Source organism: Melanerpes formicivorus, unplaced genomic scaffold (genome assembly GCF_026170545.1).
Source record: "Melanerpes formicivorus ecotype bairdi unplaced genomic scaffold, bMelFor1.0.p_v2 SCAF_1, whole genome shotgun sequence".
Classification (NCBI taxonomy): domain Eukaryota; kingdom Metazoa; phylum Chordata; class Aves; order Piciformes; family Picidae; genus Melanerpes; species Melanerpes formicivorus.
Window position 1 is genome coordinate 65,858,851 of NW_027142353.1, and position 19,698 is coordinate 65,878,548.

The following is a 19,698-nucleotide window of genomic DNA, read 5'->3' on the forward strand; positions in this document are numbered from 1 at the left end:
ATATGTTGATTCATCCCATTCTGTTTCACAGTTAAATGGGTGGCACTGGACTGTGAAAAAGTTGGAATTAATTATTTGTGATCAACTGTGGAAAATCCGTGAATAAAATGATAATAATTTGACACAAATACGGTAAGGAGCTGTCATAGAAAGAAACGCAGCACATCCATGTGTCGCATCGCATCCTGTCACAGGCACTTATGAAAGATGCAATATAAATTGTCTCAAAAAAACTTGCAAAAAGAAAAGGCAGCCTGGATAGTTGTATTTTAGCAAATGTGTTTGCACTAAGGGTACCTTCTGTTGAACAGTTCTGCCCACAAGCTGTCTGTAGAATATAGAACATCTCTCGAGCATGCTTGCCACCTTGCAGCAGGGCAGTCGGAAGCAGAAAAAAAAGAACAGAATGCAGAAAAAAAGGTGAAGAAAGAGAGAAATGAGGGACAGCAAGTCTAAAGTACCATCAATACATTTAGAAATGAGATTAGCAAAGTGTGACAATAGAATTTAAATGACAGACATTAAGATTGCAGTAAATAACGTAGGATAAAAAAGAAAACAGTTCAGCCATATAGAGCTTTTTTTTTTCAGCTTAGCTAAGGAGTCATAAGCAAAGCAGGAATATTATTGTTGTTATTATCATTATTATTAATTATTATTATTATTGATAATATTAATAATTATTGTTGTTGTTACCACTCTATTAAAATAGCATTTTCATTTCAGCATGACAAAAGTGGGTTTAATTTTAGGGGCACAGTTCAGGGTGGTCAGTTTTCTTGCTCACAAACCCACACATCCATATGCTGTGCTTCCGAGGCGTTCTCCTCACACCACTGCTTCCCAACTTACCCACAATATCGAACCAGAGCGGGATGTTGGATGGCTGCACAGAGACCACCCCGACGATTTCGGTCACTTTATCGTTTTCCATGACGGTGAAGTTGTAGAAGGGCTCATCGAACGTCAGGGGCATGGGGGAAGGTGCAGGCTTTTTTATCCACTCAATGTGGAGGCGTGCCGTTGAAGATTTCTGGGGCCGGCCATTGTCCACTGCTTTTATCTGGCAGGTACAAAAAAAACCCAGGAGGATTCAGACTGAGCATCCCAGCTTGGCAGTTCAGACCTAATTCTATAGCATGATGATGACCGCTTGGAAAACGGCCTCTGCAATCCCCTGTGTAACATCTTATGAAAACAGAAAAGAGGAATATAAACACTGTTTCCCAGTTCTCCTTTCTTTCTATTACACTTTGACTCTTTAAATGGAAATATTTTGGTTTCGAAATACCGGTGCAAGGCCTCCTGGAGATGCAGTTCAAGTGTTCCCCACACATCTTCCTCTCCAGAACCAGCTCCCCTCTCTGATTTCATCTTCCACTCAGTTTCCTCTTACAGCAAAGCTGGGAGCTTTATAATGACTCTGTGGGACATCATGCACTTGCAAAGCATGCTCAACCAGACCATGTTTGATTGCTTTTAAATGGCATCTGTATTACAGATAAGATTGCTAGTCTTTGTGCTGCCTTCTTCAGGATTTTTAATTGAGTTAACTATGTTTCAGATCATTTCCCTTGCTCTCTAAAACAAATACAATCTAAAGTTTAGCCATATTTCTTTTCCTTGCTTTCTCCTCTCTGTCATGTTCATTAAGAACTGCCCAGATTGGTGCTAATTCTTTTTATGATGATGTCCTCCAGAGGGATGGACAGACTTGGTATTTGACTGGCATGCTTGCTGGTTTTAGCACAGCAAAGACAAGATGTCCAGCAATAAACACTGAGCTTAAGGAAAGGGGGAACAGAAGTTATGAAATGGGTGCTTTGATGAATAATATCACTGAGAATCAAAGGGGTTTTCTTTTAAAACTCAAGGAAATGTTTCTGGCTCCATAGGGTCACTGGTGTACACATGCTGTTACTATGCCTGTTAAAAATGAGAAATATTTTCCTGAAATACCAGATCCTGTTTCTTTCTTTAGAAACCTGTTAAGTGGGTTTGATGCTAACACTCATCACCCTGCTCCATTCAAGGCAGGCAGGCCCTTAGTGAAAAGATGGTGAGTGTGTGATGAGGAGTTGCAAGGTAGAAAACCTTCAGTTGTTGCATTCTCATAAGGGCCAGATCCCAGATGTGACTTCAAGCTCTGCACAGAAAAAGGCACTCACTCACCCTAAGGGTGCTCTGCTCTGACTCCTAGATATTTCTCTTAATTTTCCTGTCACAGTTTCCAATCTTATAAAGGTATCCTAGTAGAGAGCTGTTACTGTGACATCATTTACTATAGGCTGGATTGTGGATTTCTGACAGATTTTTGCCAACTCCTTAACTCCAACTTGATGACTTATTGCTGGAGATGAAGAGTGCACATTCAAGCTTTACACTGCTTTATATCATATTTATTATTATTTATTGCTGGTCTGGCAATTTTAATGTTGGGGGGGGGGGGGGTGTGGAATTTTCAACCCACCACAATACTACAACACAGAGTACACATACTTCTCCCTGAAGCCACTTTACTTGGGCAGTATAAAGACCTTTCCATGAGGACATGCAGTTGTCCACACAGAAGGTGAAGAAGCATCTGTAGCTGTATCTGCCCAGTTCAATATGATATGACTTTGCAAGCAGACAAGTTACAGAATACAGAATTAACCAGGTTGGAAAAGACCTTTGATATCATTGAGTCCAACCTATCACCCAACACCACCTAATCAGCTAAACCATGGCACTAAGTGCCCCATCCAGTCTCTTTTTAAACACTTCTTGGTTCTTGGTTTGGATTTGTATATTCAAGGCAACAACCCAACACCATGTAATCAACTAAATCATGGCACTAAGTGCCTCATCCAGTCTCTTTTGAAACACTTCTTGGTTCTTGGTTTTGATTTGTGTATTCAAGGCAACAACTTACGCCAACAATTTGCAACCTGACTCAACAATCTAACAGCAGGTCACCATGTCCAACAATGTCAATGGTCTCTCAGACTGAACTCTTTGGCAGCAGCTGTCTGTGAATACTAGATTTCTTAATGCAGTCAGCTCTGACATATAGATCACACATCAAACAGTCATATGTCTTTACACAAGATGGCCTATTTCTAAAAACAACAACTTTGTTAAGTCATCAGTTTGCATGCCAATGAAAAAGCACTTACTGTTAAGATGTCATAACTCCCTGCTGTGAACTGCTTTCTGGAGGAAACCATCCCTGTTTTGGGGTCAATAAAAAATTTCCCGTCGTCGTTTCCATCCACAATGCTGTACGAGATTTCGGCATTAGGGCCCTCGTCTTTGTCAAAAGCAAAAGCTCTGTAGATGGGCTCCCCTCTTTTCTTGCGGTCCCTCTCTGGCAGCTTGATCTGGTAGACTTTTTCTGGAAACTGAGGTTTGTTATCATTTTCATCCAGAACCTGAACCACCACCCAAACGGATGACTGCTTGGGAGATGTGCCCCCATCTGAGACGGTAACCTGAAAAACAACAGCAGTAGAGGTTATTCTGCAGAGGTACAGCAGGACTTAATGAAAATAGAAAAAACAAACCATAAAATGTAAGGAAACAACCACAGAATCATAGAATCAATAAGGCTGGAAAAGACCTCAGGGATCATCAAGTCCAACCTGGCACCCAACACCTCATGACTAACTAAACCATGGCTTCAAGCGCCATGTCTAATCCCTTTTTGAACACCTCCAGTGATGGTGACTCCACCACCTCCCTGGGCAGCACATTCCAATGGCCAATCTCTCTTTCTGGGAAGAAGTTTCTCCTCGTCTGGAGCCTAAACTTCCCCTGGCACAGCTTGAGACTGTGTCCTCTTGTTCTGGTGCTGGTTGCCTGGGAGAAGAGACCAACCCCCACCTGGCTACAACCTCTCTTCAGGTAGTTGTAGAGAGCAATAAGGTTTCCCCTGAGCCTCATCTTCTCCAGGCTAAGCAACCCCAGCTCCCTCAGCCTCTCCTCATAGGTGACCTCTCCCCAGCCTCGTTGCCCTTCTCTGGACCCATTTAAGTGTCTCAATATCCTTAAATTGAGGGGCCCAGAATTGGATACAGGAGTCAAGGTGTGGCCTGACCAATACTTAGTACAGGGCAGAATGATTTTTTTGATCACCTCCAGGGATGGTGACTCCACCTCACTCCTGAAACCCAACCTGCAGTTTACAAAATCTGCATACACAAGTGTGGTGGTTTTAGGCTATGCCTTTAAAATTGAGCTACAGATTTCAAGCAGAAAAATAGAAATCAATCACTATTGGGTGTGAAAAGGAAAACAAAAGATTATTCTAAACAAATTCATTGGGTAAATATCTGGAATAAGAGGAGCTGTACCACAACAATTCTCTCTCTTCTCTTCTGATCTCTGCTGGTTTTGCTTTGCTCAGGAGAGATAATGTGCTTGTCAACTGGCCTTGGCTGAGCTGTTAAGTCTAACCCACTGCTTTTCTCTGTGCTTCTCTTTCTTGGGACAGGGGAGAAAGGAGGAGCAGTGGAATGGCTTCCCCTGGAGGACTTCTGTGTTGTTTGCTAATTGTAAATATCTGTATAATATTGTAACTCCTGTATATTTTGTACACATTCATTGCATTCCATTGTAGAGTGTAGATTTTGCTTGTAAATACAGCTCCATTTGCTTCTAACGGAGTTAGTCTGGCAAAGTTAATGCTGGGGGGGGATGAAACTTCAACCCACCACAAGAAGACACGCTCACTATAAACATATCCAGTGCCTAACTCAGATGTGACTGCAACGGCAAATAGAGGAATAGATGACTTTTTACTTTTGAGATGAGCAGGGAAGCTGCAGACTAGGAACCTATGTCTCAAAATACAGAATTCTTTTATGTCTTATTCTGCAAGTTTCTCCCACAAAGGGAACTGAAATGAACCATTTAAGTGAGAGCCTTGCTTTTTTTTTCTTGCACACCTATTTTAAAGTTTCTTCAGTCATGCCACGAATTGGAAAGATTCATTTCTTCTTAAAATCGTAGAAGAACCTCTGTCACTTTTTTTTTTCCCCCCCTCCATTAATTATTTAGAATTTCTTAAACAACAAAAGGATTTCTGTCAGCTCTTTTCATTCATTACCTGGGATGTGACAGCTCATTAATTCCCACACTGCTTTATATGATTTGTAAGGGGTGCAGAGCGGGGAAAAAAACCAACCCTGCTGCATTGTGGAAAGAGTGCACCATGCTGCCAGCACCAGGTAGGAAATACAATCTTTGAGACAAAAGTTAATGAGGAATTTAGCTGCAGCTTAAACAGAATTATTAATTATTTTCAGCCTGAAACACTGAAACAAAATAATGACCCAAGATCAACAAGGACTCCAGAGATTTAACACTATGCCTTCAAAATGCAATCAGTGTGTTTCAAACCTCTCTCTCAAGATTTCAATTGCTTTCACTTTATTTTTTTTAGAGAGAGAAAGAAATATGCCAGAAAGTTATTTCTGTTTGGATGAAGGAAGTTCAAATTTCACTTTTAGCTACATCTGCTAGCATGCCAATTCCCACAGTAGCAGTTTTTGATGGTAGTGAGCCAAGGTACTACATGCTCTTCCCTGCCCGTACCAAACACTGCACATCGGTTGCTTTGCTGGTTAACTCCTCACTGCTTTATTGTCTTTTAAATGCTTCTGTGCTCCCCTGCAAATCACAAAGCTTAGGCAAAGTAAAATTTTCTGGGAATAATGTCCCTTGCCATGGTCCCACTCCTTAAGAAGAGAAATCTAAGATTAGGGTAACACCCATTCGGTACTGAGAGCAGCAGAAAAATCACAACTTTTCCCACGAGAACGGCAGAAGACCTTTTACATTCCCTGTATTCAACTGTACTTTGAAAAACTGATTTAGTGGAGGGGAGCAAACTGACAGCCTTATGGACTGTAAGCTCCTATGTGCAGAACAAATAAATGTTATGGCAATAAATAGTGGCCATGTAAAAACACCCCAAATCAGCCTGTAACGCATTTGGAGAGTTAGAGCCTGCCCTCCCAATGACATGTACCCGTGTCCGGCTTCTCTCTATGACTGTCACCAGGGCTGGCAATTAGCACTTGTTAGGATGGCTGTCTCATGAGGAGGGTGACTATCTGCTGAGGGCTGGACAGGGACCACCCCGTCCTGCAGAGCCACCAACGCGCCATCTGTCAGAAACTGTCGAGGGGTGTGGGGAAAGGACCCACAGCTCATTACTGGTGTACTCAGCCATCCAGTTCCCACTTGCTGCACTTTCCAAAATAGCATTGATAACGCTGAAAGGCTGCACACAAAGCTGCAGATTTGCCTTTCCACCCACTGAGAGCAACACTGCCAGGGACCTCAGCCTATCTGCTTCACCGCTCTGGGAGAACTTCAGAGCTTGTGCAGCAAACAAAAAGCCAGTTGTGCCAGCTCTCCTAATACAGGCCTTCAATAACAAATCATTTTTGCCCCACTTCAAGACTGATCCCCTCTATGTCTGTCCTACTCTGCTGGGACAGGCCAAGCTCTCAGCAAGAGCACAGGGTAACAAAGAAAAACCTTTTTCAGGATTTCTGCTGACTCTGCAGATAAAATCATCAATGATGCCAGGTATCACAGTCTGTGGTGCACAAAACCAACTGGAGACACACTCACTTAGATGCTGGTTAAAAATACCCACAAAACGCCTTTCTTATAGGAGCGATGTCCTTCATGCGTAGAAAACAAGAGCAAGATTCAGGAAACTCTTGTTTCCTGAACAAAAATCTACTCAATTTTTAAGTAAAAGCAACATTTTCTTCAACCTTCTAGCAGTCATCTACCCAAAAAAGGTGTGGAGGGAAGATAAAAAGTTTACAACTAATAACAATAAGAAAATCCCTAATAACCCAGAGTGGTATAAACAAGCAAGTGACTATGATTAAAAAACCCTGCTTAAAGTCAAGAGGCTGCTCCAGAGGTGAAGTCATTCTCCTGGCAAAGTTTGCAAGGTTGCTGCCAGGCTAATGTGGTGCTGTGGCAGCACATCCAGGCACGCATTTGTTTGGTTTTGTAAGCCTAAACTTGTGGGAAGTTCATTCAGTAAGAGAAAAGCTGAGCTGAAAATATTTGCCGACAGGTAATTAAGAAGCAGCAATTGCTAACCCCCCAAATGTCAGCTAATTAACAGAAATTAGCATAGCCGGCCTGAAGTTAGTCAGTTCTACTCCCTCTAGAAACTTTTCGCTTCTGGAGAGAAAAATCTTCTATACCAGCTACACTTTTTTCTCTGGGTGACACTCAAAACTCTTCAAAGTGACAGGCTTCAGCTCTGCTGCAAAAAGCCAGACACGGGAGCTGAAGTGCCAGCTAAAGTTCCCTCTTTGCAGGCATGCAAATTAATTAATGAATGCACCCTCACACCAGAGATATCTTTTCTCTACTGTAAATCCATGCCCTGCATGAATTCTCTTCTTTCCTGCTCCATCAGCCTGACCCCAGCCTTGCTTTTCAGGTTGCAGCTATCAAAAGGGTAAAAGGGCTGCAAAAATTTCTTCTGTCTCTACAGGAAAAAAAAACAACCCAAACCACAACACCAAAAACCCAAAGAACAAATTGCTGCCGTTTCAAAATTGTTCCCAGACAAAAATGGGGTGGACTGGAGAGGTCATTCAGCAGACGGCTCTTCAAATGCTGTTTCCATCAGGACACTGTATCATGCCGGCACTTAGGGGCCCCTCTATCTAACCAAGGCAATTTTGACTCAAGCATTAACACAATTCTGAGCAAAATCCTTAAACAGCTGGAAATTGCAGCGAAAAGTAACTGGGGAGGGAGGCTGGGACGTTCGTAGAGCAAAGATACAAAAGCTAATTCACAGCTGGTATCTCTGGAAATGTGAAAAGCAGATGTGGAAGGCAGAGGAAAGCTTGCCAGGATAGAAGCTGTAATTCAGAACCAACCAAGTTCATTTTGTCTAGAAACCTGCAGATGGCACGGTAGGGGGAAAAAATGCAGGAAAAAAGGTGATACATAGATGAATGACAGACTGTCTGAATAGATCCTTGTCAAGATCTGTCATCAAAAAAACAATAAGAGGTGAATCTCTCTGGAGACATTCAAGGTCAGGCTTGATGGGGCTCCAAGCAACCTGATCTAATTGGGGCTGTCCCAGCTTACTGCAGCTGGCTTAGACTAGACATCCTCCAGAGGTCCCAACCAACCAAGTGATTTCTATGAATCTATGATATGATGAGGATCAGAATTCAAGCTTTCCCAGAGGAGGTAAGGAATGGCTGCTTTGTCAGCATGTGCTTTCTTCAATGCTGAATGCCTTCTCCAGCCTCTGTGTTGTGTCTGCTAGTCAGACACAAGGGATGTAGACATGGTACTCCTTGTCCATGTGCTGTCTGAGACCAGCTACTATCTCATCTACCCTTCTGGTTAGATATTATTGCTCATGCAGTACCAACACAGCCTAAGCAGAGGATACAATCTCCCGAAGCTAGGATGAAAGGAGTTGAATTTTGACTCTCTGACCAGCCACACGAAGGGTTGATCCATTCACAAAGGGTGGAATACCTTAAAAGGAATGTGATGACTTGTTTAATGTCATCAGGCAGCAAAAATAATATGAATTTATACACCACTTTCATGGTGAAATCCTACACTTCACTGCTGTTCTCCCACGACCTGCAGGCAATTCCACTACAGTTTTTTGTCATAAAATAACCACTTGCTGCAAGGAATCTGCATGGGCTTTAAGGCTTATGACTTTCCTGAACAAGGTCAGCCAAGACACAAATAGGTATTGGTTACCTATTTCTATGCTAGAGTAAGAATATTCACACATCCTTTACAATGCTTCATTCAGCTGGACGAAGCAGGACAAGACCTCCTGAAATTCCCATTTCTTACACGAGAAATATACTTCTGGAGAAAACCACACAAAAAATAGCTCTTCCTGCAGAGTGTGACGCATTCACTAACACAACACAACTCAACTCTGAAAATACAAGTCAATTTCCATTCCTTCTGCAGGATCTACGTCACCAGGTTCGGTCTAAAGACATTAACATTACCTCTCCTACAGGACTGAAAGATACTCTTTCCATATTCACATTTATGTTGCAAACACACAGACCACCAACAAAGACATTTCCATAGCAGTGGACCTTCTCAGTGAAAACCAAGGTCAACACTAACTGCTAAGGTACAACAGCTGGAATATTAAATGTTCTGGGCGCCTCAGTTTAGAGAGGATGTTGGCTTGCTGGAATGAGTCCAGAGAAGAGCAACCAAGTTGGTGAGGGGTTTGGACTACAAGCCCTATGAGGAGAGGCTGAGGGAGCTGGGGTTGCTTAGCCTGGAGAGGAGGAGACTCAGGGGTGATCTTATTGCTCCCTACAGCTACCTGAAGGGAGGTTGTAGACAGGCAGAGGTTGGTCTCTTCTCCCAGGCAGCCAGTACCAGAACAAGAGGACACAGTCTCAGGCTGCACCAGGGGAAGTTTAGGCTGGAGGTTAGGAAGAACTATACAGAGAGAGTGATTGGCCATTGGAATGGGCTGCTTGATGGGGTGCTTGGTGCCATGGGTTAGTTGTTTAGGTGGGTTGGATTGGTTGATGGGTTGGACACGATCTTGAAGGTCTCTTCCAACCTGGTCTGGTCTGGTCCGGTCTGGTCCATTCCATTCCATTCCTATTTTTACTGTGAAGAAGGCATGGAGGAGTTGTCTGATGTGAAAGTATTGGCTAAAACACAGCTTCAGTCCAGCAGACCTCAAGACTGGTGAACAGAAATAATTTTGCCTTGAGACAGTCATTCTTCCTATGAACTATACTGTGACACTTGACTGAAGAAGGCATAGCTCTGGCATTTGTTTTGTGGAATACTGTGAGGACCACCTTCCTGAATTAAAAGCACACTACTGAGTCTCATTAACAAAAGCTAATGACTTCCAAAATAATTAGGAACTCAGCCAGAGGGAGTAGCTTACAGAGACTTACTTCAACAAGTATAACAAGACAATCAGCAGCGCTTAATGTGAGTTAACTTCTCTTGAGAAGAAAGAGAATCTTCTTCCATAGCATGTCAAGAGGAAGTACTCAGACTACCCAATTTTTGAGTTGAGAGGAACTGCCACGCTGCTGTCATTAGCATTGCAAAGTGCTGAAGATGTCCTATTTGCTTGTTTATTTTTGTCTCTGTGATACTGATTCATGCAAAAAGAATAAGAAAAAATAGAAAGGCAAGCTGAGATGGCTGTGTCTCATCTGAGGAGTCTGCATAATGAGGTTTCCAGGTAAAAGTCTCTCCCTTCCCCCAACCAAAAAGGCCAATTTTGCTTCAGAAAACTTTAGAAAAGAGAATCTGGTTGAGTTACTGGAGACAGAAAAATGATCAAAGGGAGCCTGAGAGCTGAGGCATCCCCCTGCTGTTAGTGACTAATGGGTTTATTTCTTCTGCCAATGCACAAACGAGCTGCAGTGCCTATTGTAAGAGTCTCTGGAATTCAGCCCAAGTAAGAGAAATAAAAGATTATAAAGGAGAGCTCATTGAGGGATGAATGGAACTTTAAAGTCAAATACACTGAATTACTATCTCTGCCTACTTCAGAGAGACACTAATTCCTGGCTGAATTCGTACAAGGAAATACTTTCCTGAAACCCACGGTGTTACAGAACCCTGTGTCAGATTACTGCTACAAAGTGAAGGCATCATGGCTCAACGATACAAAGAATTGGTGAGGGGGGGAAAAAATGGTACATATGTTTGGTTCTGTTTGTTTGTTTAGTTAACACAAACACTGAGTTAGCTAGATGCCTTTTCTTTCTAACCCTTTATTTGGCAACTGCAGTAAGAAGTGGGCAGCTGCTTATTTCACTTAACTGAAATTTCAACGACAAATTACTTAAACACTTCTTGTAGGAAAGTCTGTCAATCATATCAACATGATCCTTATTTCCTTTACAATGTGCTAATTTGGGAACTCTTGGTTTTGATCACAAAAAAAAACCAACCCAACCCACAACAAAGCCCCAACCAAACTTTCACTCTGGCCCGTTCTGAGAGATAAACAATCGAGAGTCTATTTTAACTACAGATTATTACTGACACAAATACTCTTGAGTGGGTGATTAGGAAAGTCAATGGCTTCCAGCCACACTCAAGCTAGAAAACTATGCCTAATGGTCTGTTATACCATTTGAGAATTAATGATGACATCAGGTAATTTCAGCACTGGATTGCCAGAAGACAGGAAGGAAGGCAGGCTTTTTCATTTGGAGTGAAATGCTCCCTACAGTATCTGCAAATCTCAATATTAGAAGGGTGTACTGAAGAATGTCTTCAGAGGCTTCACATCTCAAATTTATCAGACTGACAGAATGGACAACTTAGAGGCCCAGAAATACTACCACTACTACGACACATTTCCTGTGCCATGCTTTAGCATGCTTTATTCTATGAGATTTTTGAATACTGAAACAATAAATTGTAGACTCAATAAGGTTAGAAAAGACCTCAAAGCTCATCAAGTCCAACCTGTTACCACAGACCTCATGACCACTAAACCATGGCACCAAGTGCCACATCCAGTCCCCTCCTGAACACCTCCAGGGATGGTGACTCCATCACCTTCTTGGGCAGCCCATTCCAATGGCTAACAACTCTCTCTGTGAAGAACTCTCTCCTCACCTCGAGCCTAAACTTCCCCTGCCGCAGCTTGAGACTTTAAAGTGATAAACTGAAAAGAAACTTAAGACTTGTATTTCAGCTTTAGCAGTAATACTAGGAATGATCTTTTGGCACACCTTTTGGCAGTTGCTCTCTAACAGAAAAATAGTAGTTTTCCATGGGCATTGCTTTTAAAGTTCATTGCAGCTTGGAGATGCTGGCAACCTTAGTGCATCAGGCTGTATTCGGAGTGTCCTTCAATCAATACATGCTAAGGTAAGTGCAGAACCAACCATTACTCCATAAAATTCTCAGGATAACAGAGCAGCCTTTTAAAAGACACTCCTTTAGGCAATCTCAGAAAGTAACTTCCCTTTCTTTTCATTAAGTAAAAGGTAAAGTATAGTCCTCAGGATTGTCAAGCTTATGCAATTTTGCCTTAGACAAACTGCATATAAAACTTTGCCCAGAAGTGACAATAAGCCTAACACTGTTCAGTCTGGAGAAGAGAAGGCTCCCAGGTGACCTAATTGTGGCCTTCCAGTATCTGAAGGGGGCCTACAGGAAGGCTGGGGAGGGACTTCTCAGGATCTCAGGTAGTGATAGGACTAGGGGGAATGGAATGAAGCTGGAGGTGGGGAGATTCAGGCTGGAGGTGAGGAGGAAGTTCTTCCTCATGAGAGTGGTGAAGCCCTGGAATGGGTTGTCCAGGGAGGTGGTTGGGGCCCCATCCCTGGAGGTGTTAAAGACCAGGCTGGACAAGGCTCTGGCCAGGCTGATCTAGTGTGGGGTGTCCCTGCCCATGGCAGGGGGGGTTGGAACTAGATGATCCTTGTGGTCCCTTCCAACCCTGACTGATACCATGATACTATGATACTTTCCAAAGTCCAAAGGTGCCTCCTACTTCCATTGGTGGAGTTACATACAGAAAATCATCACCTCTACTGCCTAATAGTAGTGTGTATCACTTGTGATTCAGCAGAAAATATCTGTGTTGAGCAGTTGGCAAAGTTTATAACTAGGACATGTGACAATTTGAGCTGACCATAGCAGGAACCTCAATATCAGTCTCCAAATAACAACTGTGAAGATAAAGATCTTGAGCACATCAGGAAATGCCTTTCTTTGTTCATGAGGCTGAAATAATCACATTCAGATTGGAAAAGACCCTCAGGATCACCAAGTCCAACCGATAACCCTACTCTACAAGGTTCACCCTTAAACCGTATCCCCAGGCACCTTGAATCTCACTACCCTAGCATATCACAGAATCAAAGTTAGGGTTTGGAAAGGACCTTGAAAAACCATCTAGTCCAAGCCCCCTGCCAGAGGAGGATCACCTAGAGCAGGTCACACAGAAATGCATCCAGGTGGGTTTTGAATGTGCCTAGAGAAGGAGACTCCACAGCCATTCTGGGCAGCAGTGTTCTGTCACCCTCAGAGTGAAGTTTTTCCCGATGTTCATGTGGAACCTCCTATGCTCCAGCTTGTGCCCACTGAAGAAAAATTTGGAAAACAGAAGAAAACAGTCAAAATAGTTCTTTGATAATATCTGGACCCAAGGACATTTTCCAACCTTCAGACTGACACCTGACAAACAAGATAAAGACTGATGTGTGATTGCTTAAAAATAAGTTTTACAGCCATATGGAACCTCTTTGGGAACAACCTATTAATAAAGAGAATTATAACTACCCTCATAGCTTCTGAAAGGGAGAGAAGATAAAAATTGTGCATTGATCTTCACAGCAAACTTTGAAGAAGTGTTTAGTTCTTGCTGGTAGCAAAGATTACAATCGGCGAGTTTGGTGAAAAGAAAACAAGGAGCAGTCAACTCTGAATAGGTTTCACTTCAAGCAGCTTTAAATAACATAAACCATGCAAATTAAGATATTGATGCAGCTGAATGTCAGTAGTAATCTCTATGTCAGTTGTAGTGCTATTCATACTTGAATATCTACTTCAACCATTTGTGGCTTCTGTTTTTCTTGCAGTAAGAAACACCTGTGGCCAAACATCAGTAAGTTCCTCTTTACCAGCTCTGCCTCTGCAGATGATGCCCTTCTCCCAACATCCTATCTTGGTATTTGGGACATACAGTAGCTTTCAGCTTCAGTGCTTCTAAAGAATGTGCATCAACTTCTAAGATCACTACACTGTCCTTTTCTCAACTATTCAATTACCCTCCATTTTCTATCCACAAAAGTAATTGATTCTCATCTTCACTATGAGAAAGAGCCTAACACCTCCTTCAAAGTTTCCTCAGTATTGGCTAGAGGCATCCTGGCCTGTTTCAGGAATAGTGTGGCCAGCAGGACAAAGGAGGTTATTCTTCCCCTGTACTCAGAACCGGTCGGGTCACACCTTAAGTACTGTGTCCATTTCTGGGGCCCTCAATTCAAGAGAGATGTTGAGGTACTGGAACTTGTCCAGAGAAGGGCAACAAGGCTGGTGAGGGGCCTGGAACACAAGCCTTATAAGGAAGCTGAGGGAGCTGGGGTTGCTTAGTCTGGAGAAGAGGAGACTCAGGGGAGACCTCATTGCTGTCTACAACTACCTGAAGGGAGGTTGTAACCAGGTGGGGGTCAGTCTGTTCTCCCAGGTAACCAGCAACAGAACAAGGGGACACAGTCTCAAGTTGTGCCAGGGAAGGTTCAGGCTAGATATTAGGAAGAAGTTCTTCAGAGAAAGTGTGATTTGCCATTGGAATGGGCTGCCCAGGGAGGTAGTGGAGTCACCATCCTTGGAGATCTTCAAGAAAAGCCTGGATGAGGCACTCAGTGCCATGGTCTAGTTGATTGGATAGGGCTGGGAGACAGGTTGGACTTCCAACCTGGTTGATTCTATGCTTGTTACATGTCTTCAATGTTTCTTTCTCCCTACTAAACTAGTCTATCTGTGTAATCATTCTGTGTAACAATAAAGGCATGAGATTTTATCCTTCTTTCAAGGTCTTTGTCTAATATTAATAATTTACTTTATGTTTTAACTATCAGCAGAAATGCTATGCTCAAAAATGTTATGTTGATATATTACCAAAATTTAATCAAGCTATAGTAGCAGTCACTGTGGAGTTCATTAATCAAGCTGCAAAACAATCTATACTTTACATCCCTGTTTGGGTGTGCAGCTGTTATCAGTTTATAATAAAGGTCCCCAGATACTCAACCTGATGTTAAGGTATAGCAACTCTTAGCAGAAATTCTCAACTTTGGTGTAGGTAATTTTCTGTGTGTTGCAGTAACCCTCCAGCTATTTAGCAGTAAGTCAGCAGCACTGTCTCATGCTGATGTGGTACATGCTGCTGAGCTTCCTCTAGGGGAAATGATCATAGAAGTTCTATACAGAGTGACTGCCCATTGGAATGGGCTGCCTGGGGAGGTGGTGGAGTCACCATCACTGGAGGTGTTCAGGAGGAGACTTGCTGGGGTGCTCAGTGCCATGGTTTAGTTGTTTAGGTGGGTTGGATTGGTTGATGGGTTGGATGCGATGATCTTGAAGGTCTCTTCCAACCTGGTTTATTCTATTCTATCATAGAATGGAGCTTGCTCTGATGGTCCTTAGAAGTAGATTCATGCAGTTTCTGGAACAGTAGAGTAATAACTGCAACTAAAACTTTCAAGCTTTCAAAAGAAGTATTATCTTCTCTGCTAAACTATGAGATTAAAGCTTTTATACAATTTTTGTCATGCCAACAGCCAGTGACTTCTGACATTAGAGGAAACACCCTTAGGTGAGGCTCTGTGGTGGTCAGTCTTGAAACAATATGGATACTGCTTAGCAAGTAATACATTTATTTGGCCATCAGTGAGATGAAAGATACACTGAAATTCCTTTAAAGTTATCTAACTTAGAGGTGCACTGCATCCAAATTCTGCACTGCTAGATGAAGCAGAACTCAGTACTTCAAAAAAGAAGGATAACACTCCTTTTTTATGTTATTTCCCCAATTGATTGAGCAAGCAGCACTTGGCTGTGCTAACAGAGGGTGACACCACCTTGTCTCTGTCAGAAAGTCAGATTAAGATAGATCCAGCCCCATCTTCAGCTCCTCCTCCAGCCATTTGTTCTTCTCCATCATCGGGCTGTAGCCACCTTCAGCCATCAATAAACTGTTTGTGCATCTGTGCTACGAAAGGGGCTACTAAAATAATCAGGGCTTCAGATGAGCCATCAAAAGAGAAAGAAATCCCTCAAAAGGCAAATGATTAATGAGTGATGGCAGTGAGAGGGCAAAATGAGGAGAGGCATGCTAGGTGCCCAAGTCAGGATGGGGGACATTTTGACCACTGAAGAGAAACGTGCTACGATTTTGGGGAGGAACTCTGCAATTTCACAACAGAGAGTAACTTTCTCTCCACACCTCAGCCCCCCAAAATCCCTACTGTATCACTCATCACTTCCCCACAAGCCTTTGAACAACACCAAAGTAAGCTAAACCAGAGCCAGTGATCTCACGTTAAAGGACCCACCAGTAACTGCGGCAAATACCTGGTTTCCATCGTACCCTGGTTTCCCACAATATTCAAGCAAAAATGAACGCTCTCCATCCACACATGCATGTAAAACATTCCAATGACAGCTTCACAGCTGATAGCCTGACAAGTAGCCTTTCTCATTAAAATGCAATTTAGCTTTTTCAGGACTAAAAAAAGAAAAGTGAAGCTTCTACACTTTTATGTTCAAAATAAAACTTATCAGTTGAAAATCTTATTAACAAAGATTTACTTCTCAGCTAGGTTGAAAGTATAAAATCAGACCTTTAAGGGCTACAGTCTGAAGCTTTTGAAGATGAAGAGATTCTCAGTTTGTCCTAGCAAGAGGCTGGCTAAATACTACATACTAACTAAATAGCCATGACTAACTAAACTATTAGCCATGACTAACTAAACCTTTTTGAACACCTCCAGGGATGGTGACTCCACCACCTCCCTGGACAGCACTTTCCAACAGGCAATTACTCTTTCTGGGAAGAACTTTCTCCTCACCTCCAGCCTAAACCTCCCTTGATGAAGCTTGAGACTGTGTCCTCTGGTTCTGGTGCTGGTTTACTGGGAAAAGAGATCAGCCCCCACATGTCTGCAACCTCGCTTCAGGTAGTTGTAGAGAGCAATAATTGCTTTGATTTTTAGCAATAAAAAGTTCTACTTGACTTCTTGATGTCTACTTCACAACCTTCTGTGACAAATTAATTTTAGACAGATAATAAGCATTAATTGGGCCACATTTAATCACACTTTCATCTAATAGGCAATATAGACAAGCCTCCTTATCTCAGTCTCCACTTGTCTTCAATTCTAAGCATCCTATAAATATCTACTATCCAGTTTACATTGACACGGGGTCAATTTCACAAGCTGCTTGAGAAACAGTGTGGAATTATGCACAAGGAAACAACACAGATTCTGATTTCAAAGCAAAACTCAAATGCCCAGACTCTCTTTTGAATTTCCCCAATTTCAGTTTCCAGCTTTAAAAACCTCAGCCTGGGAAACAGGCTCAGGTGTTATGTCTAGTACAGAAGATTTGAAACTGAAATTTACATAACTGTTCTGGTGATACAGGATGAGAGCAATCAGCCCTCAGCTGTTTAGGAAGAGACTTGATGGGGTGCTTGGTGCCATGGTTTAGCTGATAAGATGGTGTTGGATGATAGGTTGGACTGCACGATCTCAAAGGTCTTTTCCAACCTGGTTAATTCTACTCTATTCAATCAGCCCTTCTCCTGATGGGTTCATTAGTGCCAGTCCTTTAACACATCAAAAACCTTAAGTTTTCCTTTTTTGGCTTGACAAGACTGACACAGCTAGGTGTACACTAAGGCACTGGTTAATTTTAACTCTATTTTGCATGAAGTCAGTTTAGCTCTCTTTTCAACTTTCTGATGAATCACTACAAACAAATGAATCACCTCAGCACTGCCAGTCACACCATGGATGGCAGGGTAGAATAGAATAGACCACACTAGGTTGGAAGAGACCTTCAAGATCATCACGTCCAACCTATCACCAATCCAACCCACCCAAACAGCTAACCCATGGCACCAAGCATCCCATCAAATCTCCTCCTGAACACCCCCAATGATGGTGACTCCACCACCTCCCTGGGCAGCCCATTCCAATGGGCAATCACTCTCTCTGTGTAGAACTTCTTCCTCACCTTCAGCCTAAACCTCCCCTGGTGCAGCCTGAGACTGTGTCCTCTTGTTCTGCTGCCGGCTGCCTGGGAGAAGAAACCAACATCTGCCTGTCTACAACCTCCCTTCAGGTAGTTGTAGAGAGCAATAAGGTCTCCCCTGAGCCTCCTCCTCTCCAGGCTATGCAACCCCAGCTCCCTCAGCCTCTCCTCATAGGGCTTGTATTCCAAACCCCTCACCAACTTCGTTGCCCTTTACAGGCAAAGTCTAAAGTGTTTCCCTGTCAAACCAAGCTCATGTCTGAGCATTTAAAGTATTAAAGGTATCTTTGTGGTGGAGAAGAACTTGGCCAGCTGTGGAAATCCCTGATCTGGAAATTATGGGAATTCTTGCATGGACTTTGGGGAGAACAGGGTTGTACTTTTTGCTCAAAAAACTCCTTTCAGTAGTTTTTACTTCTCATTCAGCTTTTGCTCAGCCCTGAGCTCCAGTTGCCTATCAAACACCTGAAAGTTGTAAGCCTTTTGCTAAAGGGCAGAGAAGATACATAGCACTGCAGCTCCACCACTGTGTGAGTGACTTGCCCTTGGAATGGGCTGCCCAGGGAGGTGGTGGAGTCACCATCACTGGAGCTGTTTAGGAAGAGACTGGATGGGGTGCTTGGTGCCATGGTTTAGCTGATTAGATGGTGTTGGGTGATAGGTTGGACTCTATGATCTCAAATGTCTCTTCCCACCTGGTTAATTCTATTGTATAACTGACTGGGAAGACTCCTATTTTAACACTCAGAAAAATGTGTGATTTTCTGTTTACTTTCAAGAAGCAGCAATTTTGTGCACAATTCTTTTCTTTAACATGATTTCTTTTTCCTCTTGGTTCAACCTGCTACACATGCAGCCAGGGATCCCCCAAACAGCAATGTGTATGAACCTGCCAAGACCATACTGTCAAAATAAACAGCAGGTGTGCAAAGAGGAATGAGTTCATTTGGGGAGAATGATACCACACAAAACACTGTCCTGAAGCTTTAACATTCCAAATGTGTTGGGAAAAAAAAAAGAATAAGTAAAAAAATGGTGGCTCAAAATGTTAATTTCCCTCAGTAGCACTCAGAATGCATTAAAAATGTTCAGTTTATTAATATTAATTAATCAATTAATACCACTATAATTAATTAATTACACAGTGCCTGGAGTCCTGGAAAAGGATCTTTATGTGTCTGAATAATAAGAAGATGCAATTCTACTCCTGCAGTGCAGGAGGAATTTTAAAAGACTGAAACTTGGAAAATACTCTCAGCACTTGGACTCTTCTGCAGAATCAGTTTCCAACATGCATTTGGTTTTTGCAGCCACAGGATGGCATTCACTGCTGTGCAAAGGGTCAGTGAAAGGCAAGCCGAGCCTAGGAAGAGTATTTTTCATCTAGCAGAAAGGAAATATTTAATACAAAAAGTGATTAGCATAATTTTACTGCTTTCTACTGATGACAACCACTTATTGGAGTTTAGGCTCAAGGGGAGGAGAAAGTTCCTCACACAAAGAGTTACTGGCTATTGGAATGGGCTGCCCAGGGAGGTGGTGGAGTCACCATCCCTGGAGGTGTTCAAAAAGGGATTGGATGTGGCACTTGAAGCCATGGTTTAGTTAGTTCTGAGGTGTTGGGTGCCAGGTTGGACTTGATGATCTCTGAGGTCTTTTCCAACCTTATTGATTCTATGATTCAAGAATGTAACATCAAAATCCTGCCCTTTACAGGCCTTAAAGTTCATGTTCTTGGTGTATGGACACCAAAGAGCTCAATAACTACTTCTCTTGCCTGACTTTGGTGAACTGGGACCTGACCTTTTAAAAATACAGACCAGCAATTACAGCTTGCTGGCATCACCAGCAACTGCATAAAGCAGTTCAGTTTCACTTCCATGGTTTATGGAGTCA

At 42.6% G+C, this 19,698-nt stretch overlaps 1 protein-coding gene across 1 annotated transcript in view; it reads right to left on the minus strand.

Annotated features, from left to right (window-relative positions):
- FAT3 (FAT atypical cadherin 3) overlaps nt 1-19,698 on the minus strand; it is a 490,375-nt gene that overhangs the window by 115,635 nt on the left and 355,042 nt on the right. Inside the window, exons 5-6 of the mRNA XM_068149238.1 lie at nt 3,159-3,473; nt 853-1,063 (exon numbers count right to left, since the gene is read on the minus strand). Coding sequence (XP_068005339.1) covers nt 853-1,063; nt 3,159-3,473 — 526 coding nt within the window. The remainder of the gene's footprint in view (nt 1-852; nt 1,064-3,158; nt 3,474-19,698) is intronic.